This window comes from Aplysia californica, unplaced genomic scaffold (genome assembly GCF_000002075.1).
Source record: "Aplysia californica isolate F4 #8 unplaced genomic scaffold, AplCal3.0 scaffold00003, whole genome shotgun sequence".
Classification (NCBI taxonomy): domain Eukaryota; kingdom Metazoa; phylum Mollusca; class Gastropoda; order Aplysiida; family Aplysiidae; genus Aplysia; species Aplysia californica.
Genome location: NW_004797273.1, coordinates 2,604,655 through 2,631,155, shown reverse-complemented (window position 1 = coordinate 2,631,155; position 26,501 = coordinate 2,604,655). Strand labels below are relative to the sequence as shown.

Below are 26,501 nucleotides of genomic sequence, written 5' to 3'. Positions count from 1 at the left end.
TATATATATATATATATTTCCATCTATCTCTCTCTCTTTCTATCTCTCCTTCCCTCCTCAAAAACTTAAAATCTTCGCAAGCAGAATAGTCAACACACTTTTTTTTTCTCTCTCTCATTTTGTTTTAGTCATAGATCAAAATAATTTTATGCCTTTCCTGTTCCACCTACCCACAATGGGCTCATAAAGAATACAGCGCCAGCGTTCAACCTGTCCGAGCATCCCAAGTGCTTCTCATACAGGATTTCCTCAATGTATGATTTGACTGTGGTAACCCTTCCAGCCCCATGCACGTGTATTTTCAGCAGCGCTTGTACCTCCCACCGTCCCAAGAGCATATATTCTCAGTTTCGGGGGGTACTGAATTTGCACATTTTTCTAAATTATCGAGCCTATTTTTATTTAAACTTTAATTTTGATAATATTTGTTCATTATCCTTTAGATATTGTTATATGTTATTATCTAAACCTTGTTATAAAGATACTACATTACTTTTTAGAATGCATGCCTCTTTTTTTAAAATACTGCTGTATTGGCTGGGACTGAGGTTTGGGAGTGCTCAAAAGCGGCTGTTCGCTGGAAGGGTTAACCATGATGTAGTGTCTACTGAGAAAAGTGTGTCAGACCTGGTGCAACAGTCTAATTTATTTTTACCTGATGCAAGAAACTGAATTTTCAGGGTAGTTGCATGATATACTCATCTGTTGTATGTGAAGGTTCATGTCGCGCTATTCTTTCATCTCTCAGTTAATTTTTTTGAAAATGGCAGCAGTTTTATTTCAATGGAAAAAAAACTTTCTAATTTGCTAATTGGCTGCAACCCCAATTCAACATATTATAATTAATTGGATATAATTTAGTCGGTCAGTAAGTAAGAACAGTGACCTCTTATTGTAGTTTGACTGTGACCTTTAACCTTTCAGGAAGTTCAAGAATGACCCATGCATGACAGAGATGCCATTCCCAGAGCGCCAGATGACGGAGAATGAGATCGCCTGCATCCTGGAAACAGCCACTGCCCTTGGCATGGACGTCAGGAAGCGAGGAACGGTAAAGAGAAGTGTACTTGATGAAGATGAAAGTTGTGCATGTATGTGTGTGTGTTTGTGTGTGTGTGTGTGTGTGTGTGTGTGTGTGTGTGTGTGCATGCATACGTGCGTGCAGGCGTGCGTATGTGCGTGTGTGTGTGGTGTGTGTGTGTTGTTGTTAACTAGTCTCACAATGTGCATTTTCTGTCTTTTGATTCGTCAGTTGAGTGGTAATTCTACTTTGGGTGGCATGGCGCTTTCTACTATCTAGCGATTAAGCACTTTAAATTCCCATTATTATAATTTTGTTGTTATTATTACTATTATTTTTGTTGTTGTTGTTGTTGTTGTTATTATTATTATTATGGAAAGTCAAAAAGTACACCTCCAGTCTGTGGGAGAGCCACTGTAAAAAACGGACGAGTAACAAACTCTATAATATTAAACCCAAACTGAGACCGCGATATCCTTCGGACCTCTCCAGAAGAGACGAAGTCATTTTTACTCGATTGCGCATCGGACACACGGCCCGGACACACAAATACCTCCTTCAGGGAGATGGGAAGCCGTTTTGTGTCGACACAGATTTTACCATTAGACACATTTTAACAGAATGTCTAGACTTTTGAGAGATCCGAAGGAAATACTTTAAATGCAAAAAAGTTGCAAGACTTATTTTCCGTCGTTGGTCCCAACAGAATTTTGGATTTTATGAAGGCCATTAGCCTTTATGGAAAATTGTAGTGTAGAACAAAACTGAATTATTAAACATTTTTATGAAAGTTGTTTTAGATTGAAATTATATATCTACACCAAATTTTCAATATTTTAACGTTTTAAGAGCAAATAACCCGTACCCAGCCGTGCAGTGAACTGCGTATAAAAAAACTAACTTGTGTTTCGCGCGCTCATATGACCTCATGCAGTTGCGAGCGCCGTAAATCCCCATACTAAACTAAACTAAAGATCTATAACTGCATTCAGCTTGTTCTGTTGCAAGGAGCATCAAGTCGGCTTGAGGGTAAAGCCCCAATGTCTTGACACATCATGATTATCACAGCCCAGTGCTTGCTGGTGAAGATATAGACAACATAGCACTAGATGTCTTTTCGGTTTAGAAATAGGAGCATTTCAGCTAATGGGTAGTTTTTCTACAAAGAGAAAGAACGGGAAAACAATAGGAATTCTGTTTTCTTTTAGATTAAGGCTGGTAAGGATCAATAGAAGATAGCATTAATTGTATAGCGCAAACTCCCCCTCAACAGCAAGTTCTATGTGCTTTACAATCTAATATTATTACCCCAGCAGACCTGAGAGCGATCTGAAACAATCTCAACTTTTTGAGAAGCACTCAGTGCAATCTGCCATTTTATAGCCGCTAAAATACTAACATACTGACAAGATCTTTCCCTGTCTATGGCCGAGTACCCATTCCCACCTGGGTGAAGTGAAGAAAATTCAAATAAAGTGCCTTCCCCAAGGACACAGCAGTGTTTGGTTTAAGTGGGCTTCACCGTATAACTTATAGAAGGCCAGAAAAACTAACACTTTAGATTTAGGGCACATTTAAGGACCACCTTTGAAACAAATGTGAGTTGATGAGTTTTTCAGTTTTTTACCGGTATATGAAATTATAAAAGAGGAAAAGGGCATCAGTTTGAAATCTACAAATTTGATGTGTATTTTTTCAGCCAATATCTCCATTTGTGGATTGCGAGAATTAACTTGTTTTGTTAGCACACCTCGCAAAATACTATACTATTGTACTCATGTTCGGTTCGTATTGCCCTCTTGCCACCATTCAGGCATCTTACTTGGTCCTTGCTTGACGTGCGACCCTATGTGCCAAACCCTCTGTGCTGTTTAAATCCATCTGTATAATGGATCAGCTGCAACTAAAGGAGTGTATAAAAAAGGACACCGATTTTGGCAGACAACAATACAGATTTTTGTTCTTTACACCTTTGCGTGTCCTTACAAAATATCTGTCACTGGCTTTGTCTTCTTTGTGCCCATTCAGAAACTAGGATGGTTTATTGTATCCTTCTCTTGTTCAACCTACAGTTAGACAACACAGATAACATGAACCTGCAAAAACTGAAAATCACGGATAGCTCGTACAGTTTGCCATTCCCCGACTGGTAGTTCTTTAACTTTTCATCATTTGTTAACCCGAATTATGGATGTGTTGAAGTTATTTCTCAATACTCAACTTTTTTGATTCATCTGTTCCCAACTGTAGTTCTTTATTTGAGATTTTTTATAAGTTCATGTAAGTTTAAGGGTCCTGCAAGATCCATTTGACTTATGCAGTTGCGATTCGCGTAAAACCTCTACTAATAACTAAAACAAATAAACAAAGATCCATTTGTGTCACGACACTGGAATCAGGCTCTCGTCAATTTTTGTTCTTATAGAGTTATTGGTATCATCTTATAGCTTGTTCATTCGTCTTGCTTTGGATGAAAAAAAAAAAATTTATCTTGAATACAAGTCGTGATATTTGCAAAGAAGGAGGTGGGGGTCATCTGGTTTCAGAGATAAAATTAGGGAGAATATGGCCACCAAAGATTAGTTATTTCCCTAGCTAGAGAGTCCATGGAAACTGAAAATTTACATTTCTTGTGCCTTTAATCAATGTTTTTCAGTAAAATCCACACTGAAATGTGTTCTTTAATGGGCATGAAAGGTGTTGGGCCAAAAAACTAAAAATTCATAAACCTGCGGAAAATTGCCAGTTTCTTCTCTCCGGCAAGCCGCTCCCAGCAGCCCGCGGTCGGAACCACTGTGCCGGTGAGCCGCTGACAGCGGCTTGGGCACATTCCTTTACAATGAATTCGACATCAATTTACTTTTCGGCGATTGCCGGAAACAGGTCTCTTATACCGAAAGTTCATTCATTAGATGAAGAACTATCAAAATAGGTTTGCTGGTTTCTATTTAATAACCCATTTAATGACGGTTTTTTTTTTCATTTTTAGATTTAGCTCCAAAAAAGGGGCCCGGTGTAGAGGGTTTACCCTCCTTGGAGATAAAGAGTTACTTTGATTATTTTGAGGAGTGCCTGATTTCACCATGCTGCCTCACATTTATCCTTTTTTTTGGAAGAGTAGTGGTATATATGTTTTTGAATGTTTCTGAACTTTCCATGTTTTTTATTTCCAGGGCAACTCACTGCGGTTTGAAGTCTACAAACAGTGAACAGTCTAACTTTGATGCTTCTCTCTGTGGACACTCATGTATTTCAATGAACAATGAATGTGGACTATTATTAGTTTTGAGATATCAGTGGGACAGGTGAATTTGAAATGTAACAATTATGTGCCTAATTAATACGAATGTATGGGTGCTATTTTGAGAAGCCTGAAGATTATCTCCTAATTTTATTTTGTTTTGGTTTTGTTTTGTTTTTAATTTACAGGTATATGGGAGATTTACATCATTTATAAATCAGGAAAGACTAGAGTTCCATCTTATTGATTCTGGTTTAGATCGATATATATCTGTATCTCCACAATTAGGATTCAGTGGGGAACTAGTGGGCTTAGGGTAGAAAATTGCTATCTGCATTTGACTGAAATGGTAGATGGAATTTTTTTAACCTGGGGTAGCAATCTGTCAGAAACTTTCCGTCTGCTCTGTGGATGATTGAATGAAGAAAGAACGAAATGATATCATCAATGCTATGGTGCTACTCACAGCTCTGTGTCTTGTTTGTGTGTGTTGTTTCTAGAGGAATGATCTCTTCCCGTCTCCCTCTTTTTCTTTTCTAGATGTAGATTCTATTCAGGTGTGTCGTGAAATTAATGGCAACAAAATCTTTATAATTTCTCTGATTTCTGTTATTTCTGTAAAAGTTAAAAACTGGTTAAAATCTATCTTGCACTGTAGGTCTTCCTGACTTGGGCAGTGTGTTTTTACGTTCTGGACTTTCAAGTATACAGAATTTAGCGTGGGTGGTTGGTGTGTTTTGCTCCTTCTTTTCTATGACTATAAATAGGTATCATCCTTATCTCCCCTCCTTATTTTTGTGTTTGTTACTCTCTTATAACCCTTCGGGGCAGTCCCTCTGACTGAAGTGTCTTTAGGCATTTCCCAAAGGGGGGACATTTCTCGTTCTAATGCACAGTTAATGGGCTGATCCAACTCTGTCATGCTCATAAACTGTGCCTGAACTACAACAGGGAAGTGCTGCTTTTTCTTTCCTAATCCTTACTATCATCATTTCCCTCTTCTTCTTTTGTATGTTTGTCACACTCCTATGACCTGCTATTTCTGGGGTGCCTTGATAGTCGAAGCAGACTTTGTGCTGTCGAAGCTAGAGAGGTGAGCAGAGTAAGTCTTGATTCCCTGTAAGGACTTCTCTGTTGACATCCACCCCTTGGCGCTCATATGACCTTATGCAGTTGTGAGCGTCTGAAAACCGTTAAACCTCTACTAAAACAAACAAACTCCCTTATAAAACCTTTAGTCTTCGGCACTTATATGACCTTATTTTGTTGCAAGTGCCATAAAATGCTTACTAAAACAAAATTCGACTTTCGTAGTTTTAAAAGTGCTTCAGTTGTAGTCTACATACTCTATCAGAACTCTACCCAGAATCTTCCTTTGTAAAAGCTGAACGGGGTTGTACTAAATCCCGCTGATTGATATTTCATTTAAATGTCATAAAACTGACAAATACTGTCATACAACTGACTAGTACAGTCATAGAACTGACCAATACAGAGATGATGCTTATGATGCTGTCCACAGCGGCACCGAGTAATGAATGTGTCCACCATGCTTATTTGCATTTAGTCAGTGGCTCACTTCAAGAAGCTTATAAACCACAGAAAGATGTTTATACTTGCTGTCAAAGAAAAAAATAATATTAATTTTGTCTATTTTATATACAGTGGAGTCCACTTATTGCGAGTCCTGAAACAACGAGAAGTCTGTTATAAAGACACTATTCTATAACCCTGTTTTCTCTCCTGCTTTACCTTTGTAAATAAAATACTGCTATTGCGCAATCAGACAAACATGCTAGTTGGTTATAACAGAATATTGCTGCTGCTCTGCACAGTGCACAGAACAATTAAACAGCTTATAAAACCTCGCCAGTTGAGAAAGTTGTTGGGGATCCAGCGAAACAAAGAATGGGAGAGCCCACGCGAACCAACAATGAAGGCCGGAGCGTAAAAGTGGGGAGGGTGTGGCATGCGCAGACAAGCAGAATGCATTGCGTAATAGGCCAGCACAGTCTAGATTATCTAGGCATACCGTGCCTCTCACTTCTCTGGTGCGGATGGAGAGGTCACAATCCTGTGATAGATGGATGGAGTGAATGTGTGACGTGCGCAAGCAGACGCAACACACCACATGGTGTGTGGGGGGGGGGGGGGGGGGGGGGACAACACAGCCGCTTGAGTTAGCCTAGAGCCATAGCCCCTTCTTTCTGATCTCCAACGCCGAGCTGTCAACATTGCTAGCGCTAGAGAAAGAAACCTGATTCGGTTTTTGATCAAGTAAGACCTAGAGATCATGTTGAACAAATCATCATCAGGGGAAATACAAAAGCGAATAAACAGAACGCCAAACTCATAGATCAGGCCTATTTGACTATTTCCTTTGAATTTATTACTGGATCCCTTGTAACGTGAATCCTGATATAACGGAAATTTCGCACAGGTCCCCTCCCTCTCGTTATAACAGGATTCCATTGTATATGGAAAAGTCTTTAGATTCTATAGTCTCCATTGACAGCTGTTCACACTTATGTGTAGGAAAGATCTGACAACCTGAACTGACTTTTCATCTCTTTTGTAAAAGTTTGTACATATCTTTTCTAAAAGTGGAACCATTTTTGCCTGTGAAGATCATTAAATGTAGAGCACAAGAGTGAATGAAGCGCATGACGTATGTTTGGGAGTCTTCAAGTATCAGACTACCAGGCACTGACTTCGTATTTTATGTTGTAAAAGACGTTCTCTATGGCCATTTGGTCAAATACTTGTTTTGAAAAATGCAGCTTTAAAGTTCCTCTTTGCTTTTCTTTTACTGTTAAACACTTTGTCATAATTTAGTGTAGAAGGTACACTACACTGCTCATTTTCATTTAACATTGTATATGCTTATAAAATCATGTTTTACATAAAGAGATGGCAGAGCGTTGTTTTTTTTCATTGAAATGTGTGTAGACTTTTCTCCTTGATTCCTTATTTTTCTTCTTTTATTTTTTAAAAATAAAATGAAAGAATAGGTCTCTTTGGCTTTTGCCATTGAAAGACATTTTTGCTCTCCTTCAGGGCATTCTATGCAGTCCAAGTGAAAAATGAAAGTTCTTCCTTAACTGTTCTGCTGTCTGGTTTGGATCTAGTACACATTCTGTTTAATACAAGATCAACAGGGAAGTTCTTACAGGGAATCAGATTTTTTACTCTGTTCACCACTCTTGCTTCAACAGCACAAAGTGTGCTTCGACTATCAAGGCACCCCGGAAATAGCGGGTCACAGGAGTGTGACAAACATACAAAAGACGGAGAGGAAAAATGACGATAGTAAGGATTAGGAAAGAAAAAACAGCATGAGCAGTGCCCAATTGCAGTTCAGGCACAGAGGGTATATAATCGTTGTCAAATTACCGGAAAAAGCACCTTCATTGAGTTAAGTCAACGTAGAAAAACAAATGACGTTTTCAACTCGTAGTGTGGTCAAAAATCCGTGGCGCAACTTATTGTCAAATATCTCCTCTAATTAAATATAGGTTCTTCAACTTTTGCACAATGACGTGCATTAATTTATCTTGACAGATCAACATTTGTGTGTGCGCCTAGAGAAAGGTACCAAAAGTCGCCCCAGACCGTTTTGCGCTACACGCTGAAAATGACAAAAATCACGTTTTTTCATTTTTTTTTAAACAATCTGTTCAGAGGGTTTTCATTGATTTGACTTCTAAATGTTTTATTTTGATTTTTTTAGAGAGAAAGGTATAAAAAATCTATTCTTGAAACACGTTTTCTCGTCCCTGCTATGTCTTACCAAATCCCATTCATGATACCGATGTCAACTGAATGCCAATTTTGAAATGAATTTTCCACGAATAAATACATTTTAAAAATCATTTTGTTTAAAGTATGTATATCTTCTCAAGTTTGTTAAACTTAAAGCTCATTTTCTCGAAATTACATTTTTATACCCTACCTCGCAAAATGTGCAATATCTAAAAATCTACTTGAGGTATCTAAAAAAAAAATTTGTTAACCCTGTGTTCAGCATTGAATTTCCTATAAGGTACAACTCTTAACTCAAAACGGCCAAAATCCGACTTTTGGTACTTTTCTTTAGGCACACACGCACATTTTTGTAAACACTTGCAAGCTGTATTCTAGAAAATTCAGGTTTTCTAAACGTTATAAATATACAAATAAAAAATCCAAGTGGTTGGTTTCTACAGGTTTTAAAAGGTTTGCAGCCGGGGCAATATCGTTTTTAAAAGCAAGTGCGCCATGTTGTTGTTTTTTTCTAATCTTGACATCATGCTTATTTTATTGAAAGTATGCTTTGAGAACCTTTTGTGCAACAATGTGTTCACTGTAAAATTAATTTCTTGTAACAAGTTTTACCGCTAAAAGATGTCATTGATGAGCTATGACATAGGCCACCCTATGTCACAAATGTTTGAATGATAATGCAACATCATATTTATCAAATCTGTTAAGACTGTACATTCAAACTCGCTGTTTAAGGTCATCAGCTGACAAAAATAAATTTATTTTACCATCTATGAAACTTAAAACAATAGGTGAAAGCGCATTTGAATACCAAAGTCCCAAGATCTGGAATGCTTTACCAAGTACTTTAAGAGAGATCAAATCTTTTGATTCTTTCAAATGTCAGCTGAAGTCGTTTCTGTTTTTAAATTAATAAGATGAATATTTTGAATAATTTTCTTTAGTCAGAACACAAAGTTTAATGTTACTGTTGTACGCTGTGTAAAGCGCTCAGAGCCTATGTATTTTAATCGGGGTTGAACGCTACATAAATGTCATTTATTATTATTATTATTATTATTATTATTATTATTATTATTATATATGCGTGTGCATAATGTGTGTTAGGAACTGGAAGTGCAGTGAACAATCTCAGTTTACGCGTGACGAGAATTTCTAATATTTTATATACATTTATGAAGAAAACTTTTTTTTTATATTTAGCCTCAATTGTTTTGGAAAAATATGAGTAAGTTAAGACAAATTGACACAAACTGATGTGCAAAGTTCGGGCAACATTGATTTACTTGTTAAGAGAGATATTTTTTAGGATAAGTTGTGCCATAAATTTTGCCCCCCCTCCCTATAAATCAATTAAATGCATCGCGCTTTTTTCTGACTGTACACATAAAATCCCTGTTACAGCTATCGACCCTTTACTTAACAGAAGGAAAAGAAGTCTAAAAATGACAAACAAAAATCCTGGGCACATGTACTTTAAAAAGTTCATAATTCACTATGCTTGATCTGAAAGTCGTGGTATATACTTTACCGTCACATAGTTTCAATAATGAAATGTAAAAGATTACGACAAATTACGGTATGAATTATAACCATAACACGTAAATAAGTTTATCCTAATACCATGTCAATAGCATCGTTCCTCATTCCCCATCACCTTAATGTACTAACCACATTTCGATGGTAACTGCAAAGTGGAGCGGTAACTTAGCAGGGGAAGAAGATCATTATTTTAAATGTTGTTCCCCGCTCCCCCTGTGTAAACCTTTGAATTACGTGGAATTTGATCGAGCCCCGGGGGCAGATAGACTGATGTCGTTGTTATCGATCCACCTGATAGACTGATACTGATCTTTGTTCGTTGGAATCTTAAAATAGTTGTCATGGCAGAGCAGGAATGGATTTAGAACACAAGAAATAACCCCACAGTTTCACCTTTCACTGCTATTCATTGCATTCAATTTGCAGGAAAACGTTTTTACCTCAACAGGATGTTTGTGTACATTTGAATTGTCTTATTGATATTCTACTATTTTACTCTAGTATGTATAGTAAATTATCTCAATTATGTTTCAATCAGGAAACGGAGCGACATAAAATCTCTGTATTGCTCTGTGCACTGTTAGGGGGACGATGATGATCATAATATTTTTCCAAAATATATGTGGGTCAAGTAAGGAAGGGGGGGGGGGTAGAAGGGGAATAACAAGGGGGGTGGGGGAATAATCGATAAAGCTATTACGATATAATAGACCTGGATCTCTGACTGAGTTCTCCGACCATACTGTGTCAGAGTTTCGAGCTCCCAGACTGAGAACTGTTATTGTTCCCTTACTGAACAAGCGCAATATTTTGATTTCAAAGTAAGGATTTTTGTTTTCTTTTTCCTTTCATTACTTTCAATGAAAGAATTTGTCCCCTGACAACGTTGCGCAACTAGCTTAGGCCCAAGCCTATGGTAAATCCAGGCGCTACCGTACTATTAATAATCATTTGGGATACCATTTTGCAGTCTTGTGCCACAAAATCTGTTACTGCACAAGCCAAGTGTTTATTCATAAATTAGAACATTGCCTGTTGTTACACTTTCGGAAAAGATTTCAGAAAGCAACATATCGTCCCGATCATAAGATAAATGCTGAAGTCATTTTTAGCCATTTTGGGAAAATGAGAAGAAAAAAACCTGTTGCTTGAATTTTTGGCCACTCAGTTGATTTTATATGTAGATTATACTTTTGTCCAAGAGAACTATATTATTACCAAGCTGGCTCTGTACTTCATTTCATTCCGAACCAAAACTCCGAACCGGCGAAAAAATGACTTAGACAATTCGCTTCTGAGCTAGACGATACGCGACGTCTCTTCTTTGGGGAATATAAATGAAGTCAAGACCAGAAGAGAGGGAAGTGGCCTCATTCTGTCTTGTGCAATCTGCCTCCCTAATGTCTAACGCTGCATGAATAGGACCCAGGTTTTCTTGAACAAGTGTCTAAGAAAATACCGAGGATCAAATGGCCAGACAGGGTCACCAACGAGGAAGTGTTACTGAAAATAAGACAGATCCCAGTCAGAGATGAAGTAGGAAAAAAGTGTTGGTGATGGATTGGACATACTCTCAGGAAATCAGGCATCTCCATGACAAATAGAGTGTTGGATTAGAATCCACAGGGCAAAAGATCAAGAGGAAAACTGCAGAAAAATCTAAGAAATTAATGTACAGAAAAAGTGGGAAGATATGGTATAATATCAAGAGGCTAGCCCAGGATGGAGAAAGGTGGAAAGTGTTTGTACGTGGCCCATACCCTGGTGCAATGTGAGAAAGGCAATGATTATGATGTCTACCGCCCAAGCAAAGCTGGATCATGTATTATGTATGCTACTCTTAGATCTACTGTCAAGACACAAAAAGCCATATCGTCACCTCTGTGGTTGGGAACATTATGTTATTGTTTTTAGTTGGGTTTTTCTGTTGTTCCCTCAGATGTCGAGTTCAGATTTGAGTCCACTCGCTGCCATGACAACAGCTTCCAGCATTATGTTTGGGGTAGACGTCATCAAGGGCAGAAACGTCACCACTTCTGGACCAGCGCCACCCGGTGTGATGGCTTCTGGTCTTCTCACCAGGGAAGATTACCTGTTCTTTAAGAATACTTCTACATGGGTCAAGTCTATCGGTGAGGGACGACTGTTCAGTTTTGAGCTTGCATAATTTGTGTGGCATCGTATTGAAATTGAACGCTCGTCATAATAATGAAATAAACTGAACCGACATTTTCATCCCTTGGATTGATAGATAGATAGATAGATAGATAGATAGATAGATAGATAGATAGATAGATAGATAGAATGCAAATGTTATTGTTTAGTATGAAGAAAACAGAATGGTGCACATGTAGTATCTTTAAAAAAAAACCATCTTCATCATCATCATCATCATCATCATCATCATCATCACAACCACCACCACCACCACCACTTTCATTGTGTGTTTTCAATCTCCTACTCCTATCGTCTTCGACCTCAACCCCCCCCCCCCCCCCTTCCGTCACAATAGGCCAGCCTGTCTCAGTCATCTGCTTATTGTTAAGCGCAGTCGTGTTCATGCGAAAAGAGATGCGGAACCCAACCACGTCCTATCTGGTGGTCATGTGTGTTGTGGAAGCTTTCTGCGCTACATTACAAACTTTGCACCAGGTGGGTTTTCGTCAAAAGTCACTTCATGTACAGTAGTCTCCGCCTAAACACACGCCATACAAAAGCACGCTTTCGTCATCTGACGGGTCTTTTACTATAATTTAGACGTACAAACGCAGGGTCACTCTCTCTAAACGCAAGGTCTGATCCGTGAAACACGCCAAAAGGTAAAGCTTCAAGGGGGAATTTCCACGACAACCTGCACAGCTTGCATAAGACAAGCCTAGGAAACCGGATTTTTGGTGAGACTGCCCCTCATGCCGAACAAAGAGAGTGATAGACAGCGTTTTCACACCCAACTTTCCACAGAAACATGGGTCTAGGACTGGTTGGTGAAATGTTGGGGAGCGGGGGGGGGGGGGGGGGGGGGGAGGATTGGGGTACTCAAATGTTTTTCGATTGGTCAATGGAAATGTATCTTTGAGAGAAGGTTTCTGACAGGTGTTTGGGTGACGGCATTTAATGTTAAGTTAGACCTAGGCGACACGCGTAAAACACTAGACAGGCCTCTATAGCCAAGTAAGCCTAGTCAGCTGCGCTCGAAGAACTTAAAACGTGCTTCTTCAACGAATCGCAAAAGAAATGTTTTTCTGAATATCGAGATCTGTGATGCTGATGTCTCCATGAATCGGGGGTGGTCGCTTTGAAAGCCAAGTGGTCGGGCAGTCGTCTCTATGACTATGACTATCATCAACAGTTTCCTCTTAGGCTATCTTACAGTGCATATTCATGACATTGAGTCTCCCCCCCCCCGGATGCCTTTGTATTTTTAAGCCCAGTCGGGGAATCCTTCACAATACAGTCACGTGTCGTCACATTATCCGCCAAAAACACACCCACCCTCCAAGGGAGGTCACCATGGTAATAAGGAATTGAAATGACTGCGTCCCGTCCTCCCTTTCCAAAGGTTAATGTAAACGCACGCTCCATACAAACACACGCTAAGGAGCCCTCCCGAGCACCGTGCATTTAGGCGGAGACTACTGTACTTACTACTTAGTGCTTAGTGCATGCTTAACAGGGAAGAGTTCTTAGATCTATACGGTACTAAAAAGTTCTAAAAATTTGTTCTGGAGTTCTTTAGGGAAGAGAAGTTGACAACAAAATTTGACTTGAAACAACAACAACAAAACAACAATAACAACAACAACAACAGCAGTAGCAGCAGCAGCAGCAGCAGCAGCAGCAGTAACAGCAGCAGCAGCAGCAGCAGCAGCAACAATAACAACAACAACTACAGCAAAAACAACAACAAAGACAACAACAAACTATAAGAAGTAAGGAACAAACACAAAAAGTAGTTTTGCTTCTGAAGTGAGAGTGAATGAGCGGGTTTTGTTCTCTTTCAATCGTTCATTTTTTTTAGGACCAATGAGGATTCAATCACATTCAAGTTTTACTAAATCTGTCTAGCAGTGTAGTGAGTTTGGGAACTGGGAAAGAAAAGGTGTGTGTATGTGGGGTGCATTATATTTACCAAAATGTGTGAGACTGAAGTAAAGCCTGTTCTTGTAAGAGAGTACATGTACATGTAAATCATTTTTGTTCATGTTTAGGCTTTTTTTGGCTTTTTTTTAGGGGGGGGGGAATGTTTTGCTTTTTTGTTTGGTTCTTTTTTTTATATTTTCTTTCATGGATTCATTATTATTTTTTAAATTTTGTTGTTTTGTTGTTGTTTTTTGGTTGGGGGGTGTTGTTGTTTTCAAAAGGATAAGGGAATTAAGACGTCTAATATTGATTACTGAACAGACATAAATAAATAGTCTATTTCTTGCTATCTCTTTCTCTCTTGCAGGCTTGCATTTCTTCCAACAGCTGTGGGAGAACCACAGAGTTCACCTACTTTGTGTACGTAGGCAACCTGTACCTGGGCACCTCGTGTCGCCGCTGTGTCTACGTCTTCAACTGTCTCGTCTCTCTACAGCGATTTGTCGTCGTCGCGTTCCCCATGAGGTCAGGATGATGGCACTGTTAGAATAGAAGTAGGCTAACTGTAAAAGTAAAAGCGATATATGTTTGTTTGGTTGTTTGTTTGCTTGCTTGTTTGTTTGTTTGCAGGTTGTTGTTTTTTTCTTGGCGGGACGGGTGTTTTTTGTTTTTCATTTTGTTTTTATTTTTTTGAGGGGGTAGGGGGGGGGAGTTGTTTGTTGTTTTATTGGGAGAGTTGTTTCTTTTCATTTTCTTTGGATATTATGTGTTCGCAGAGTGAAAAAGATAGCGCGGTCTTGAGAATGTGTCTGTATTATCTGGGGGGGTGGTTCTTCTTGTTGCTGTTGTTATTGATATTCATTAACCTGTTCTTTCTTAATAAGTGTCATGGTACCAATAATCTATACCCAAATTGCACCCTGGAGATCTCTTAAGTTTTCTTCACAACACAAAAACAAAACTAAGTACCAGGGTGAGTCAAAAGGTAATCAAGTTCGTTTATAACTTAAAGAAAAAATAACACACTTGCAACTACCATACCATAAATTGAAGGGGAGCATCTGGGGATCACATTTTTAATCCTCTATATAGTCTCCATTTCGTTCAATAGCCACTGTCTACCATTTACTAAGTTCCCATGCCAGCTGCGTTAAGCTGAGCAGGTTGGTCGTAGGGGTGCAGCGGTCTTGATTTATCCATCGTTTCCATAGTGTTGACCTCTGAATGGTTCTTTTCTAGGACAGAATAGGTGGAAGTCTGAAGGAGCCAAATATCTAGAATAAGTTGGGTGTGGCGGTAATTTCCACATAAACAGGTGATTGTCTACCCTTTTCTGGTACTCGAATGCAGGCGGGCATTGTCATGGTGAAAAAACATTCTTTCCAAGTTCAAATTTGGTCTGACTAGTCGAATTCTTGCTTTCAGTCGTTTCGATGTTTCAATGTAGGGTTCAGAATTGACAGTTGATACTCGTGGTTAAAAAATATCTGTGAAAAGCACGCTATGAACGTCCCAAAACACAATTGCCGTGATTTTTCCGGCTGACTCCTCGGGACGATGCTTATCTGAAAAGCACATGGACAGCTCTTCTTCTTCTTCCGGTTCATTGCTTACACCTCTGACCCATCTGTATACAGTGACAAAATCTGGAGCTTGGTCCTTGTAAACATTCTGAAGTCTCTTTTGTGTGTTATCGGTGGATTCTCCTTCTAAAACAAGAAATTCAATCACTGCTCTTTACCTCTGACAGACCTCCAAGAGGGTAGCCATTTTGATGTGACGTTATTCGGGCCAAAATTAAAGAAACTCTAATTTTAACAGTTTGAATTCAAAAATATATGAGTAAGTACTTGTGAGCTTAACTGAATTAAATTTGATGCAAAATTGTGAAAAATAACGAACAACTTGCATTATTTTTTTTACTCTCCCTCGTACATGACTGTATTGTTAAATCAAAGCGGGGAAGTTGGTGAGCCATAGATAATGATCAAACACCAAAAATGTATCAGATGCCAACAAAGTTGTCACGTAATTTAAATTATACATTGTATTTCAAACTTGGTTCACTGTAAGTGCCGCTATTCCGATTTTCCACACCGTTGCTCTCAATAATAATAACGTCGTGACGCGGTGGAATCAGGTGCCCGACAGTTTTAGGTTGCAATGAGTTATTACAGATGACAGCTTATGGCGAATATATACGAAAGCGACAAGCAATGTTCATTGGACACACAATGTGGAAAGAAGCATTGGAGAATATTGTAACAATTGGCTAGTTGGATGGAGAGAGAAGCAGAGGCAGACAGAGGGAAAAGATACAGGACAGGTTGACAACAAAACTGGGAACAGCAAGAGACCATCGCTGCAACGCAAGACAGAATGAAGTGGAGGTCCATGATCGCCCGCGCCAGTCGACAAGGCACCGGATGATGGTGATAGAGTTATCAGTATAATCTCTAAGCTTAGCCAATGTCTCTCGTTTTGTGGAAAAAATACCTATCTGTCTTGAAAAGAAGTCAAGATATTTGCGATTGAAGAAGGTTGATGTCGTTTTGTGTCTTAGATCAAAGTAACCAGAAAATGGCCTCAAAAAGTTTATTGACTTCCTAATCTTGAGTGTTCTTGGAAACTGCGAATTCACCTTCGTAAAAAAAATAATAAAAGCAAAAATCACTTCCTTTTTTTTACTTTAAAAAATATATCTATTTATCTATTTATTTATTCATTTATTCATTTTCATAATATTTTTTAGAAAATTATTTATTTTGTTAATTTGTTAATGAATTTGTTTGGTTTTGTTTGTTTATTTGAGGTTGGGGGGGGGGGGTTATTTAATTTAGGGGGGGGGGATGTTTTGATCAACGCTTTTCAGTAAAATCCACCCCGAATTTTTTTAATGAACGTTAAACAAAAAATTGTTCAACGGTAGAAAAAATGTCGGCTTCTGCGATTTCATTACTTTGACGAGCGTTTGATTTCACCACGATGGCTCGCAATTGTCTACTTTCCAGTGTGTTCTTATGTTTTCTACAGAGCCCGTCGCCTTCGAGTGCTGAACCAAACTCTGCCCGTGTGTTCGTCAGTGCTGCCCCTTTCACTCCTGGCTCATGTCTACCTGTTCTTCCGCTACACAGTCAAGTCCGGCAATTCTCAGGGCTATCACTTCGTCGCGACGACGTCACTGGCTAAAAGTTATCCTCTTCTATTTGTACACATCGCACGCTCGATTTCGTAAGTTGTTTGAGGGTTGCTTTTTTTTTTTTCTTACCGGTACTTTACTTTCTCCTTCCTCATATATCGTTAGTTTAAGATACAAAGAAAAGAAGGAGGAGAGATACGGATGCGAGATGCTGTACAGAAAAGGAGCAAAAAGCAAGCCACCCTTGAGTCTTGAGTACCTGCCAACCACTCGTGTTTATGAGTCCATTATCATTAGTTTGTTTAAACACAATTTTTTAAAACTGAATTAGACACTGAGCCAGACAGAGAATCTCCATTCACCTCAATCTGCCTTTATGGTAGCCTACTCATTTTACAATAACTGCTGCTGTCTACTAGAAAACAAGAATAAGAGAGGACAGCTTTGCTCATAACACGTTTTAACGATTTAGGGCCTAATTTTTAGTAAAATTTAGGACATCTAGAATCTACATTTTGAAGGCTTCAGTGAAATAAAGAGCAGCAGAGCTAGCCGACCGAGGAAAACTACATCTCCCGAAGACGCTTAACGGGAAAAGAGGAGGGAAAAGAAGAAAGAAGATTGACAAATAAATAAAATATATTTTATGAATCTTACTCTTATCTTTGTATATATATGAGTGACTCATAGTATTGCAACAAAAATCTCTGCATTAACAACCACTGTCTCAGCAAAGGGAAGGCACACAAACACTAAAAAGTTTAAAGTACGTTAAAGAGCTCCTCAGAAATTAAAAGGACAAAGTTAACGTACATACAAGTTTTCAGAGATATTGCTACGCTTTTTTTTTTTTACTATTACGTAGCGGTTAGGCTCTTTGCTATCCCACGCAAGCGACCTGAGTTCGATTCCCGATCAGTGGGGAGAAAAATTGTTATTTCGTATCTTGGTCTTATGGCTGGGATGTCTCTCCTGCTTCCTTAATGATCTAGATTGTGTTGATGAGGGGGGGGGGGGGGGGGTTAAAAGGTTAAAATCACCTACGTTAAAAAAAAATGATATATTGCTGAATGTCATATCGCTTTTACAATTCATTCATTTCAGCTACATCATGGTGTACATTCCACTCATAGTAGGCACTTTTACCAACTCTGGCATGGTCACCGCACTGTTCCTCCACTCAAAACGACGCTCAAAGATGACCAACAGCCAAGTTTTACCCTCAAGTTCAAGCGGCGTCGCCGAAAACAAAAGTAATAAAGTCAACAAAAGCGTCTCACGTGACCACTTGGAAAAACAGACGACTACTGTGGTTTTGGTCTCGACTTTTTTCTTCATCCTGTTTTCGCTGCCGAATAACGTGAACGTGTTAGTGAGGGATGACTTGGACCATTATGGGGTAGGCCAGAAGGAACACTATCTGTACTTGACGTGAGTGAAGTTGTAAACGTTTCTATGATTATTTTTTTGGGGTAGTCATTTAGTTAAACGGTTTTCAGTAAAAGTTTAAAGACACTTGCAACAATAGATAGATAGATAGATAGTTAGATAGATAGATAGATAGATAGATAGATAGATAGATAGATAGATAGATAGATAGTTAGAGAAACTGCCGGACATTAGGCTTCTTTCTTCCACAGTCTACATTACATCCCAGCAAGAAAAATTCTGAAATTAATAATACAAACTGAGCCTAAAAAGTTGAAATTATGCGATTCTGTTAATTTTAACTAAGAATGGTAAAGGAAAATAATCAGAAATTACGCCAAAAAATGCTCAATTTTGCTAAATTATGCAGGGTGCATAAAACCACGGGGACAGCTATAATATTTCTTCCTACGATGTTGTTATTGTTACTTCAATCCTTAATATTACCGTGTTTATTGTACAGACTCAAAGAGACGTTCACCATTGGCCAACTCTGCAGCGACCTCGTGAGCTTCACTTCTTACATATGTCTGAGCAGCACCTTTCGACAACACCTCACCATCGTCCTGTGGTCAAGTTTTTCTCTTTGTTGCCCTGTAGCATGTTACAGGCGAAAGGGGAGCCCGGTTGTTGGCACAAGTACTGTGCAGAACGCAGAAGTATTTTAAAACTTATTCACAATAATATAAATTAGACTTGAGCTGAATTTAAGTTGACTTTTGTTTAGTGTTTGATTTCAATACAAACGATCTCCAATACAACACCATGTATTTTGCTTGTTTGGTTGGTTAGTTGATTGTTATTTTACGTCTGTTTAATGATTAATCACCTGAAAACACTTTCTCTTGCGTTGGATTCAGGACAGGTCCTGATAAAACAAATCCTTTTCATGGGAGACAACTACACAATGTTGTATGGTATTCGAACCATGTTGGATTTATTTTCATTTCGTTACCTCCCCTGCTCTAATAAAAGTGGGCGGGGGGGCAGTGATTGTAAATTTTCGGACATCGTAGTTTTTCGCGCCGAAAAATGGATCAACTGCGCCGCGGAATTTCACCCGGCTGCGGCCGCGGAATTTGATTTTTGGCAGAATTTAGCAGAATTTTGACAAATTTTGCGGCGTCAATAAACTTCCTGACGTAGAATTGCGAACAAAAAAAAATTAAACTGAAGCGAGCTGACGACGTTAGAGTGATCTCCTTCTCACCGGAAGCCGGAAATTAGAGCGCTCTTTTTTTAATAAACAAAATTGATCTAGATCTAGATTCTTGTTTGTTTTATAATAACGTTGTTCCCACAACTTTTACTGAAACGAAGGTTGGTGAGTCGATAGTCAACACTTACAACACACATTACGCAACTTCCAAATCAATGGTAATAACACATTTTATTGACATGATAGTTTTTACAAAGTCGTGTATAACAGTGAGTAGAGTACAAAGACAATCAAGGCACACACACACACACACACACACACACACACACTCACACACACACACACACACACACACACACACACACACACTCAAGGGCGCCCGTGCGCGCACATTTTCTGTCTATCTGCCTGCCTCTCCCTCTCCCTCTCTCTCTCTCTCTCTCTCTCTCTCTCTCTCTCTCTCTCTCTCTCTCTCTCTCTCTCTCTCTCTCTCTCTCTCTCTCTCTCTCTCTCTCTCTCTCTCTCTCTAACTCTCTCCCCTTATCCCAAAAGGAAAAAAAAACGTGTTCTTTTTTTTACTACCTTAAAATACCCCCCAGTTTGTTAAAGACAGGTGAAATATTGCTATGTAATTCCTAGGCCTGTACGTTGTCTTTTAGCTCAGTATTAAAACCGTCATACTCAAACGTTTTCATACTAATAAAATAATAGATTAATTTGCGGCGAACTTAAAGTGAAAATTCAAGTAAAACAGATTTTAAAAATGAACATAAAGCTGCTTTAAAATATTATCTGAAAACAAAATGGGTGCAAAAGTAAAATTATACTGACCATCTAAGAGCCTGGCTGACATAGACACAGTTCACTTTTCAAAACGTAACAGATATAATATGCGTGATCAGCAGTAGAACAATCGCAATGTTGTGGTACATTTGTACACCTACCTTTATTTTACCTTATACTCAAATCAGAAACACGAAGTTTTGTACATCATGTTGAAATCGCTTCGCTGGTTCGTACCTCATCTTTGAAGTATTTCATCGACTATTTTAAAAAAGTCATTTCGCAAAATTTTTGCCAAATATTTCACAGAATCCATATATTTTCTTGCCTACCTTTTAAAGTTTCAGGATAAGGAAATAGAATTGAAAATTCTTCTGTACGAATAGCGAAGTTTTGCTTCCTTAAAAAAAACAAAAACCCGCGCCTTCAAGCATGTTTAAGTAACCATAACGCACATCCTCATTAAGGTTAAATGGACTCTGTATCTGTCACTGTGTTGTAGAAATATTTCCTGCTTGGGATAGTTCAAACAGAAGATTTGTATGAAGAAGATGGTGCAATTTATTCAGTGCAATACTCATACATTTGCATTTCCCAGTAAAATAAATGATGTTGTACATCATGTTGAAATCGCTTCGCTGGTTCGTACCTCATCTTTGAAGTATTTCATCGACTATTTTAAAAAAGTGATCAGTCCCCCCCCCCTTGCCCCTTTTTATCTACTGACTGCTATAACAAGACAGAATGTATAGCAAATCCCAGTGACATTAACCATATTTGAGGAACAGCAAATTTAGAACAAGGTTCATTCAGTTTGGTTTTCTTTGATAGTCATGAGCTTCCTGGTGTTAAAAAATAAAGAGAAAAAAAAGTATTATTTTCGCTTGTATGTAGTAATAGAATTTTTTAAAAGAAAGTAAATGATCATATCTCCTAGTCAATCATGCATTAGAGTAGTAACATGCATTTCAGAAAACATTTACAGTCACAAACACACAGAACAAAAAGTGAATACATACACCATAATATGACAAAATCTTCAAGATATGTCATTATTCGGCGAAACCGTCATATTCAGCTTAGTCCAGACAATAATAATCCTTTGCGAAATGACATCATCTTCGTTCACTGAAAAGACTGTGACAGCAAAGTCGCTACCTAAAAATTACAAAGTTCTATTTGACATTTTTGGCCGATTTGTGTTACTAACACCATGAGATCAGAAAGCAAATGCTCTATCTGCTATATCAAAATCGTAAAAATATTCCCAGCCGTTATCAAGATATTCAACAACTTACATTAAAAAAAGCTTGACACATTGTAAAACAAACCCAAAAAAATTTATCTCAAATTTCTCAAAACTAGGTATTGAGTAGACAGATCTTTATAATTCTGAGGTAGCAAAGGGGAGGACGAAGCGATTTCAGTGACGGCATCACCTTTGTGCATGCGCGGTGACAAAAGGATGTTGCAGCACGTCGAAGGCCGAGTAGCGGTCTCGGGGGTCAACGGCCAGGAGGCCTCGGACCAAATTCACTGCGTCACGTGACAACAACTCCGTGGGGCCAGGCGGGAGTTTGAACTGTCCGTGCAGGACCTTGTGTAGAATGATTTGGTGGCAGTCATGACAAGGCTGGCGCCAGACACCTACGTGCTTACCACAGTCGCCTTTAAAAGGCAGGAAGCCGTAGAGCATAGAGAAAAGCAGGACACCTAGGCTCCACATGTCACAGCGGTGGTCGTAGGGTACCACGGGACGTTGCCTGATCGCGGCTACGACTTCCGGTGCCATGAACTTTGGTGAGCCTACAGCGGTCGTCAGGGAAGGTCTGGCCCCGTTAGGAGTGGGCTCACTCGCTAAGCCTAAGTCACACAGAACGAGTGGGGTGACCTCCCCTTTTGTATGAACCAAGATGTTGCTGTGTTTAATGTCTCTGTGGGCCACTCCGGCGCTGTGGAGAGTCAACAGAGCGCGGGCAATGGCGCTGATCGCACGGGAAGCGTCAGGCTCGTCCAAAAACGCCTGTGATTTAATCACCTTGTCCATGGTACCTCCCGCTACCTTGTCAAACACTAGGTAAAATGTATTTTTTTCTTCGAAAAACTCCACGAGCTGAATGATATTTTCGCAGCCTTTGAAGCGACCGCAAACTCTGATCTCCCTCAACACTGCCGGTCGTCTGCGAGGATCATCGCAGTTCTTGATGATTTTTACGGCGTATTCCATCCCCGTTTTCTTCCTCTTGTATGTGCACACGGAGCCAAACGAACCGTGGCCCAAAATTTCTCCTGTAGGCTGGTACAACTCGTTGAAACAAGGAGTGTTGGGTTTGTCTTGTCCATCTTTCTTTTTGGAGTAAGTAAGAAATACGTTCGTATCAACACAGAGTGCATCTGTCCTCGGTATACTCAGTGCGCTGTCACCATATGCGTTTATGACGCCAGATTCCGGGAATTTGGACAGACAGCTCATCCCTTCACTTGACTGCGATATCATCGTGGCTAACACAAGCTTGGTTTACTCCAACACTCCGTAAACTCAACGTAGGATGGCAAAACACAGTGCAAGGGAAGTTTGTCAACGTGATGATTAGATTAACACTGTAAACATGTGCACAATTCATGAAAATTATACAATAAGCCGCGTTTTCTTTCTAACTAGTAGTTTTAAACACATTCGTCCAAGCACTTACAAGTGAATAACAAGCTTTAAAAAAAGGTGAGGGCTCTCGGATGTCCAGTCTCTAGACTGAGGCTTTCTCGCCTTCTCACAGTCCCACGCTCATCGACAAGTCAGTCCTGAGTCTTTGTGAGGGATAGCCTACATGTACTTATCCTTTGTCCCAAGCGACGCGCGCAACTGTTGCGTGTCCGGCCTGAAGGGAATTTATCCTGGGCACTCTCGCTTTTGTCCACATTTGAATTGTGCTAATTATTGTGTTACATTCATAACGTTTGAAATAGTTTAGCGCTCACAGAATTGTAGTCTAATTGTGAAAGTAATTTAATTGTAACTTTCACACCACATTCCCCCTCCCTGACACTTTATCGCCGTGGGCTGAGATAAAATGTATTAATCGTTAACCCTTTCTCAAACTATTTGGGAGAAAAACAATTATGATCCAGGGGAAAGACCGACTATAGACTTTCCAAAAAAGATGTATTTAAAAGGAACCATATACCCAGTTCGACTTTTATTTCGAAGTTTATTGACACAAAATGTGTTCCTGGCATAGGATAAAACTATGGTCTTTTCGGGAGTAAATAAATATGACATGTACCACTTTAAATTGTAGAAATGGGGTTTAATAGGAGTGAAGAAAAAGGTAGGCGTCAACAAAAATCAGAGGGCTCACCAATAAAACACACTACACAATATTCTTCAACTTCAACAATGTGTCTTATTTACGCACAGATACCACCCCCCCCCCTAAAAAACAAAACAAAACAAAAACAAAAACAACAAAAAACACAACCCCTCCACCACCACCACACCCTTCCACTTTTGTCTCCCCTTGGTAAGCCGTCTATAAAATTATTAAGTATTGTGGATTGGTGAAAGGGGATGGGGGTACAGTGAGGGAACACTGTAGTTTTGCTTTGTGCAATCTCTGTTTTCCAGACAGCTTGAAATCGGTGAAGTTTCATTTTTTTAAAGCTTAGAACAGTAAAATTTTTGGCTCTGCTTATAATGACGAAGCATTCTACGAAGTTTCCAGAAAGTGAAGTCGACCATTATTGGTATTTTAATATTGCTTTTTAAAAAATTATTCTTTTAAACCAAAATAAATCACGAGGACTACCAGAAGATCAGTCTGGACGGCGCTGTGATCAACATTCAGACTAGATTTAAACAAGTGAAATTTATTGCAGTTTCTTTATTGTTTCAATCTTCCAAACAAAACCTTTCAACTGCCCCCCCCCCTCACTCACGCTCTCTCTCTCTCTCTCTCTCTCTCTCTCTCTCTCTCTCTCTCTCTCTCTCTCTCTCTCTCTCTCTATCAAGTGCAAGTCTCTGTCTCCCCCCCTCTCTCTCTTTCTGTCTTTCTCTCAGTCTCTTTCATTCCTTCTCTCCCTTTCTCTCTCCCTCACTCGCTTGCTCTGTGTTTGTCCACCCCCCTCCCCCAGTCTCTCGCTTTCTCTCTCTCCCTCACACACCCCCTTTCTGCCCCCCCCCCCCCTTCTCTCTCTTTCTTTCTTTCTTTTTTTGTACATGTATCCATGTGCACCCCGAGGCGCTCGCGTGTTTGTGTGTGGTGGGGGGGGGGGGGGGGTAGTTTTGTTGTGTAAACACTGTCCCTGGTGCGGTATCAGATTACGTCATGTACACGTAAGACACTCAGCAAACCAGTGAAGCGTGTCCGTGATAATGAAGCCAAAACAACACAATGGTGCGCGTTGCACTTTGACTTGCCATGTCAAAGGCGAGAGTGATGATTAGGCAATTTTTATCTTATGAAGGTGATTTTACACCGCCATGGACACAAACTGGATCATTTAGGAGGTGGGCTTCTGACCCTGCCTAACAGGGCCATCCCAGACAGGAGAAGAGTATGATTAAAATTAAATGGGCGGCTATACTGGTTTACAATTTGTGTTATAAACTGTGATGACGTGGCTAATTAAGTAGGCCCATGAGTGTCTGAAATACCTGTGGTGTTGAAATTGTATACACAGGCGCATAATGTCCAACAAATATAATATACATACACCTGGTGTGTCTATGTGTGCGTGTGGTGTATGTGTGTGTGGTGGAAATTGTAATAGTAAGGGATTTCGCTGTAACATGTACACGGTGAAGACAGGTGTTCGATAATCCCAGAGTTATTCTGCATAGTTTAGATTTTGAGGTTTTTATTAGGTGTGTGTGTGTGTGTGTGGGGGGGGGGTGATGGTTTTGTTTGTAAATTTGTTTGTTTGTTTTCTGAAGGGTGTTGCTGTTGTTCTTATACATGTAAACACCACAATGTGTTTGTTTGCTTTTTTCCTTTTTTGGGGGGGGTGTGGTGTTAGGGGTTATTTTATATCATCTCACCCTGTCATTATGGATATATCCCACTATGCCCGAGCCGACAGACAAATTTTGAAAAAGCCCCCCCCCCCCCCCCCCCATTATCTAAATGCATGGTAGGCCTATCAAGGTAAAATCAGGCGCTTATCAAAATAATGAAATAGTATTGTAAAACAAAGTGGCCAGTTGCCCAATCTGGAGTGGCTAGCGTTTTGCGACTCAAATTAATTCGGTCGATTAGCCTGCGGCTTCTGACCCGTGGGAATTTCTGCGCATGTTCCGTGTTCTAGCCCGTGGGGATTTCTGCGCATTATCCGTTAAATCACGTGATCAATTGGGCAAGATTCAGTCGCTCGGTCACTCTTTGTCCTCCTTGTCAAGAGTCGGATCGGTCAACATGGCAGCTGAATTATATTATTTATATCGTAAAAAAAAAAAAACGACTTTCCCCAACTACCTCACTTTTCTCCCAGTTTATCAGTGGCATTCACTGGATCTATTGACACCAAATATGATTGGATTTCCATTCTCGTTCTCCTTGAATACATTTACAAAGAGAACAGTACCCCAGAAAGACGAACTTTTCGAAAAAGCTCATATATATCTAAATAGTAAATAGTCTTGTCATATTGTTACTGGTTACATTTCTTACGTGAAAGTTTGACTGAATAAGAGGCGAACACAGTACCTCTGTATCATAAGTGCCCCCTGGTTCCCCAAATTGTGTTGCAACATGCGCTCGATCTCATGTTGTTGTTGTTTTTTGTTTTGTTTTTTTCATTTATATGGAATAGCCCTTTTCCCTTACTTAAACCTGCAGTTTAAATTCACTTCTGAGTTGCAGTACCTTCTTACAAACTTATCTCAAGTGCGGTAAGAAATTCGTGGCGCAACTTATCTTCAACTTCAACGATCTTTTTAACGAGTGAATCATTGTGCAAAAGTTGGAGAGTCTATGTTATGTTCTACAGTTGGGGAGATATTTGACAATAAGTTGCGCCACAAATGTTTAACCGCACTTCGTTTTAGTTTTAGTAAGAGTTTTGCGGCACTTGCAACACAATAAGGTCATATAAATGCAAAAGATTAGAGGTGTTACAAGAGAGTATAATAAACACAAAAAAGAATGAGAGATATATGGAGACAAAAGATGTTTGATATGAAAGAAGGAGCAAACCACACCAGAGCAGCCGCCAACCATCCACTAATGCACTTCAGTTTTAAAGTCAAGTGTTGAGCAAAACGGAGAAAGAGTTCTCTCTCTCTCCCTTCCTCACGTGCGCTTACGTACTACGTGAGTGTGTATGTCAATTGTGTGTGTGTGTGTGTGTGTGT

The 26,501-nt window shown here is 39.4% G+C and overlaps 3 protein-coding genes across 3 annotated transcripts in view; 2 read left to right on the top strand and 1 right to left on the bottom strand.

The window, feature by feature from the left end:
- The window catches only part of LOC101864426 (inactive peptidyl-prolyl cis-trans isomerase FKBP6), a 33,539-nt gene extending 28,810 nt beyond the window's left edge, over positions 1-4,729 (top strand). The window contains exons 13-14 of the mRNA XM_005089122.3: positions 925-1,051; positions 4,195-4,729. Coding sequence (XP_005089179.1) covers positions 925-1,051; positions 4,195-4,230 — 163 coding nt within the window. The 3' untranslated portion in view covers positions 4,231-4,729. The remainder of the gene's footprint in view (positions 1-924; positions 1,052-4,194) is intronic.
- A 4,792-nt stretch (positions 4,730-9,521) lies between these two features.
- Positions 9,522-18,968, top strand: LOC118477276. Its single transcript, XM_035968391.1, has 7 exons — positions 9,522-9,542; positions 11,506-11,698; positions 12,136-12,218; positions 14,014-14,171; positions 16,680-16,877; positions 17,890-18,216; positions 18,677-18,968. The coding sequence occupies exons 1-7, from the start codon at positions 9,522-9,524 to the stop codon at positions 18,879-18,881; spliced, it is 1,185 nt and encodes a 394-aa protein (XP_035824284.1). The 3' UTR covers positions 18,882-18,968.
- A 2,622-nt stretch (positions 18,969-21,590) lies between these two features.
- Positions 21,591-23,592, bottom strand: LOC101853826 (MAP kinase-interacting serine/threonine-protein kinase mnk-1-like). Its single transcript, XM_013079439.2, has one exon. It carries the CDS (start codon positions 22,650-22,652, stop codon positions 21,591-21,593), a length of 1,062 nt encoding a protein of 353 aa, XP_012934893.1. The 5' UTR covers positions 22,653-23,592.
- Positions 23,593-26,501: the final 2,909 nt, after the last annotated feature.

Bases quoted from the DNA above. Each gene is read 5' to 3' on its own strand.
- LOC118477276 (XM_035968391.1), top strand. From the start codon at position 9,522: ATGCTTGATCTGAAAGTCGTG. The intron at 11,699-12,135 runs GTGAGGGACGAC...TCATGCGAAAAG, and splicing joins TACATGGGTCAAGTCTATCG to AGATGCGGAACCCAACCACG. The intron at 14,172-16,679 runs GTCAGGATGATG...TGTTTTCTACAG, and splicing joins GTCGTCGCGTTCCCCATGAG to AGCCCGTCGCCTTCGAGTGC.
- LOC101853826 (XM_013079439.2), bottom strand. From the start codon at position 22,652: ATGATATCGCAGTCAAGTGAAGGGATGAGCTGTCTGTCCAAATTCCCG.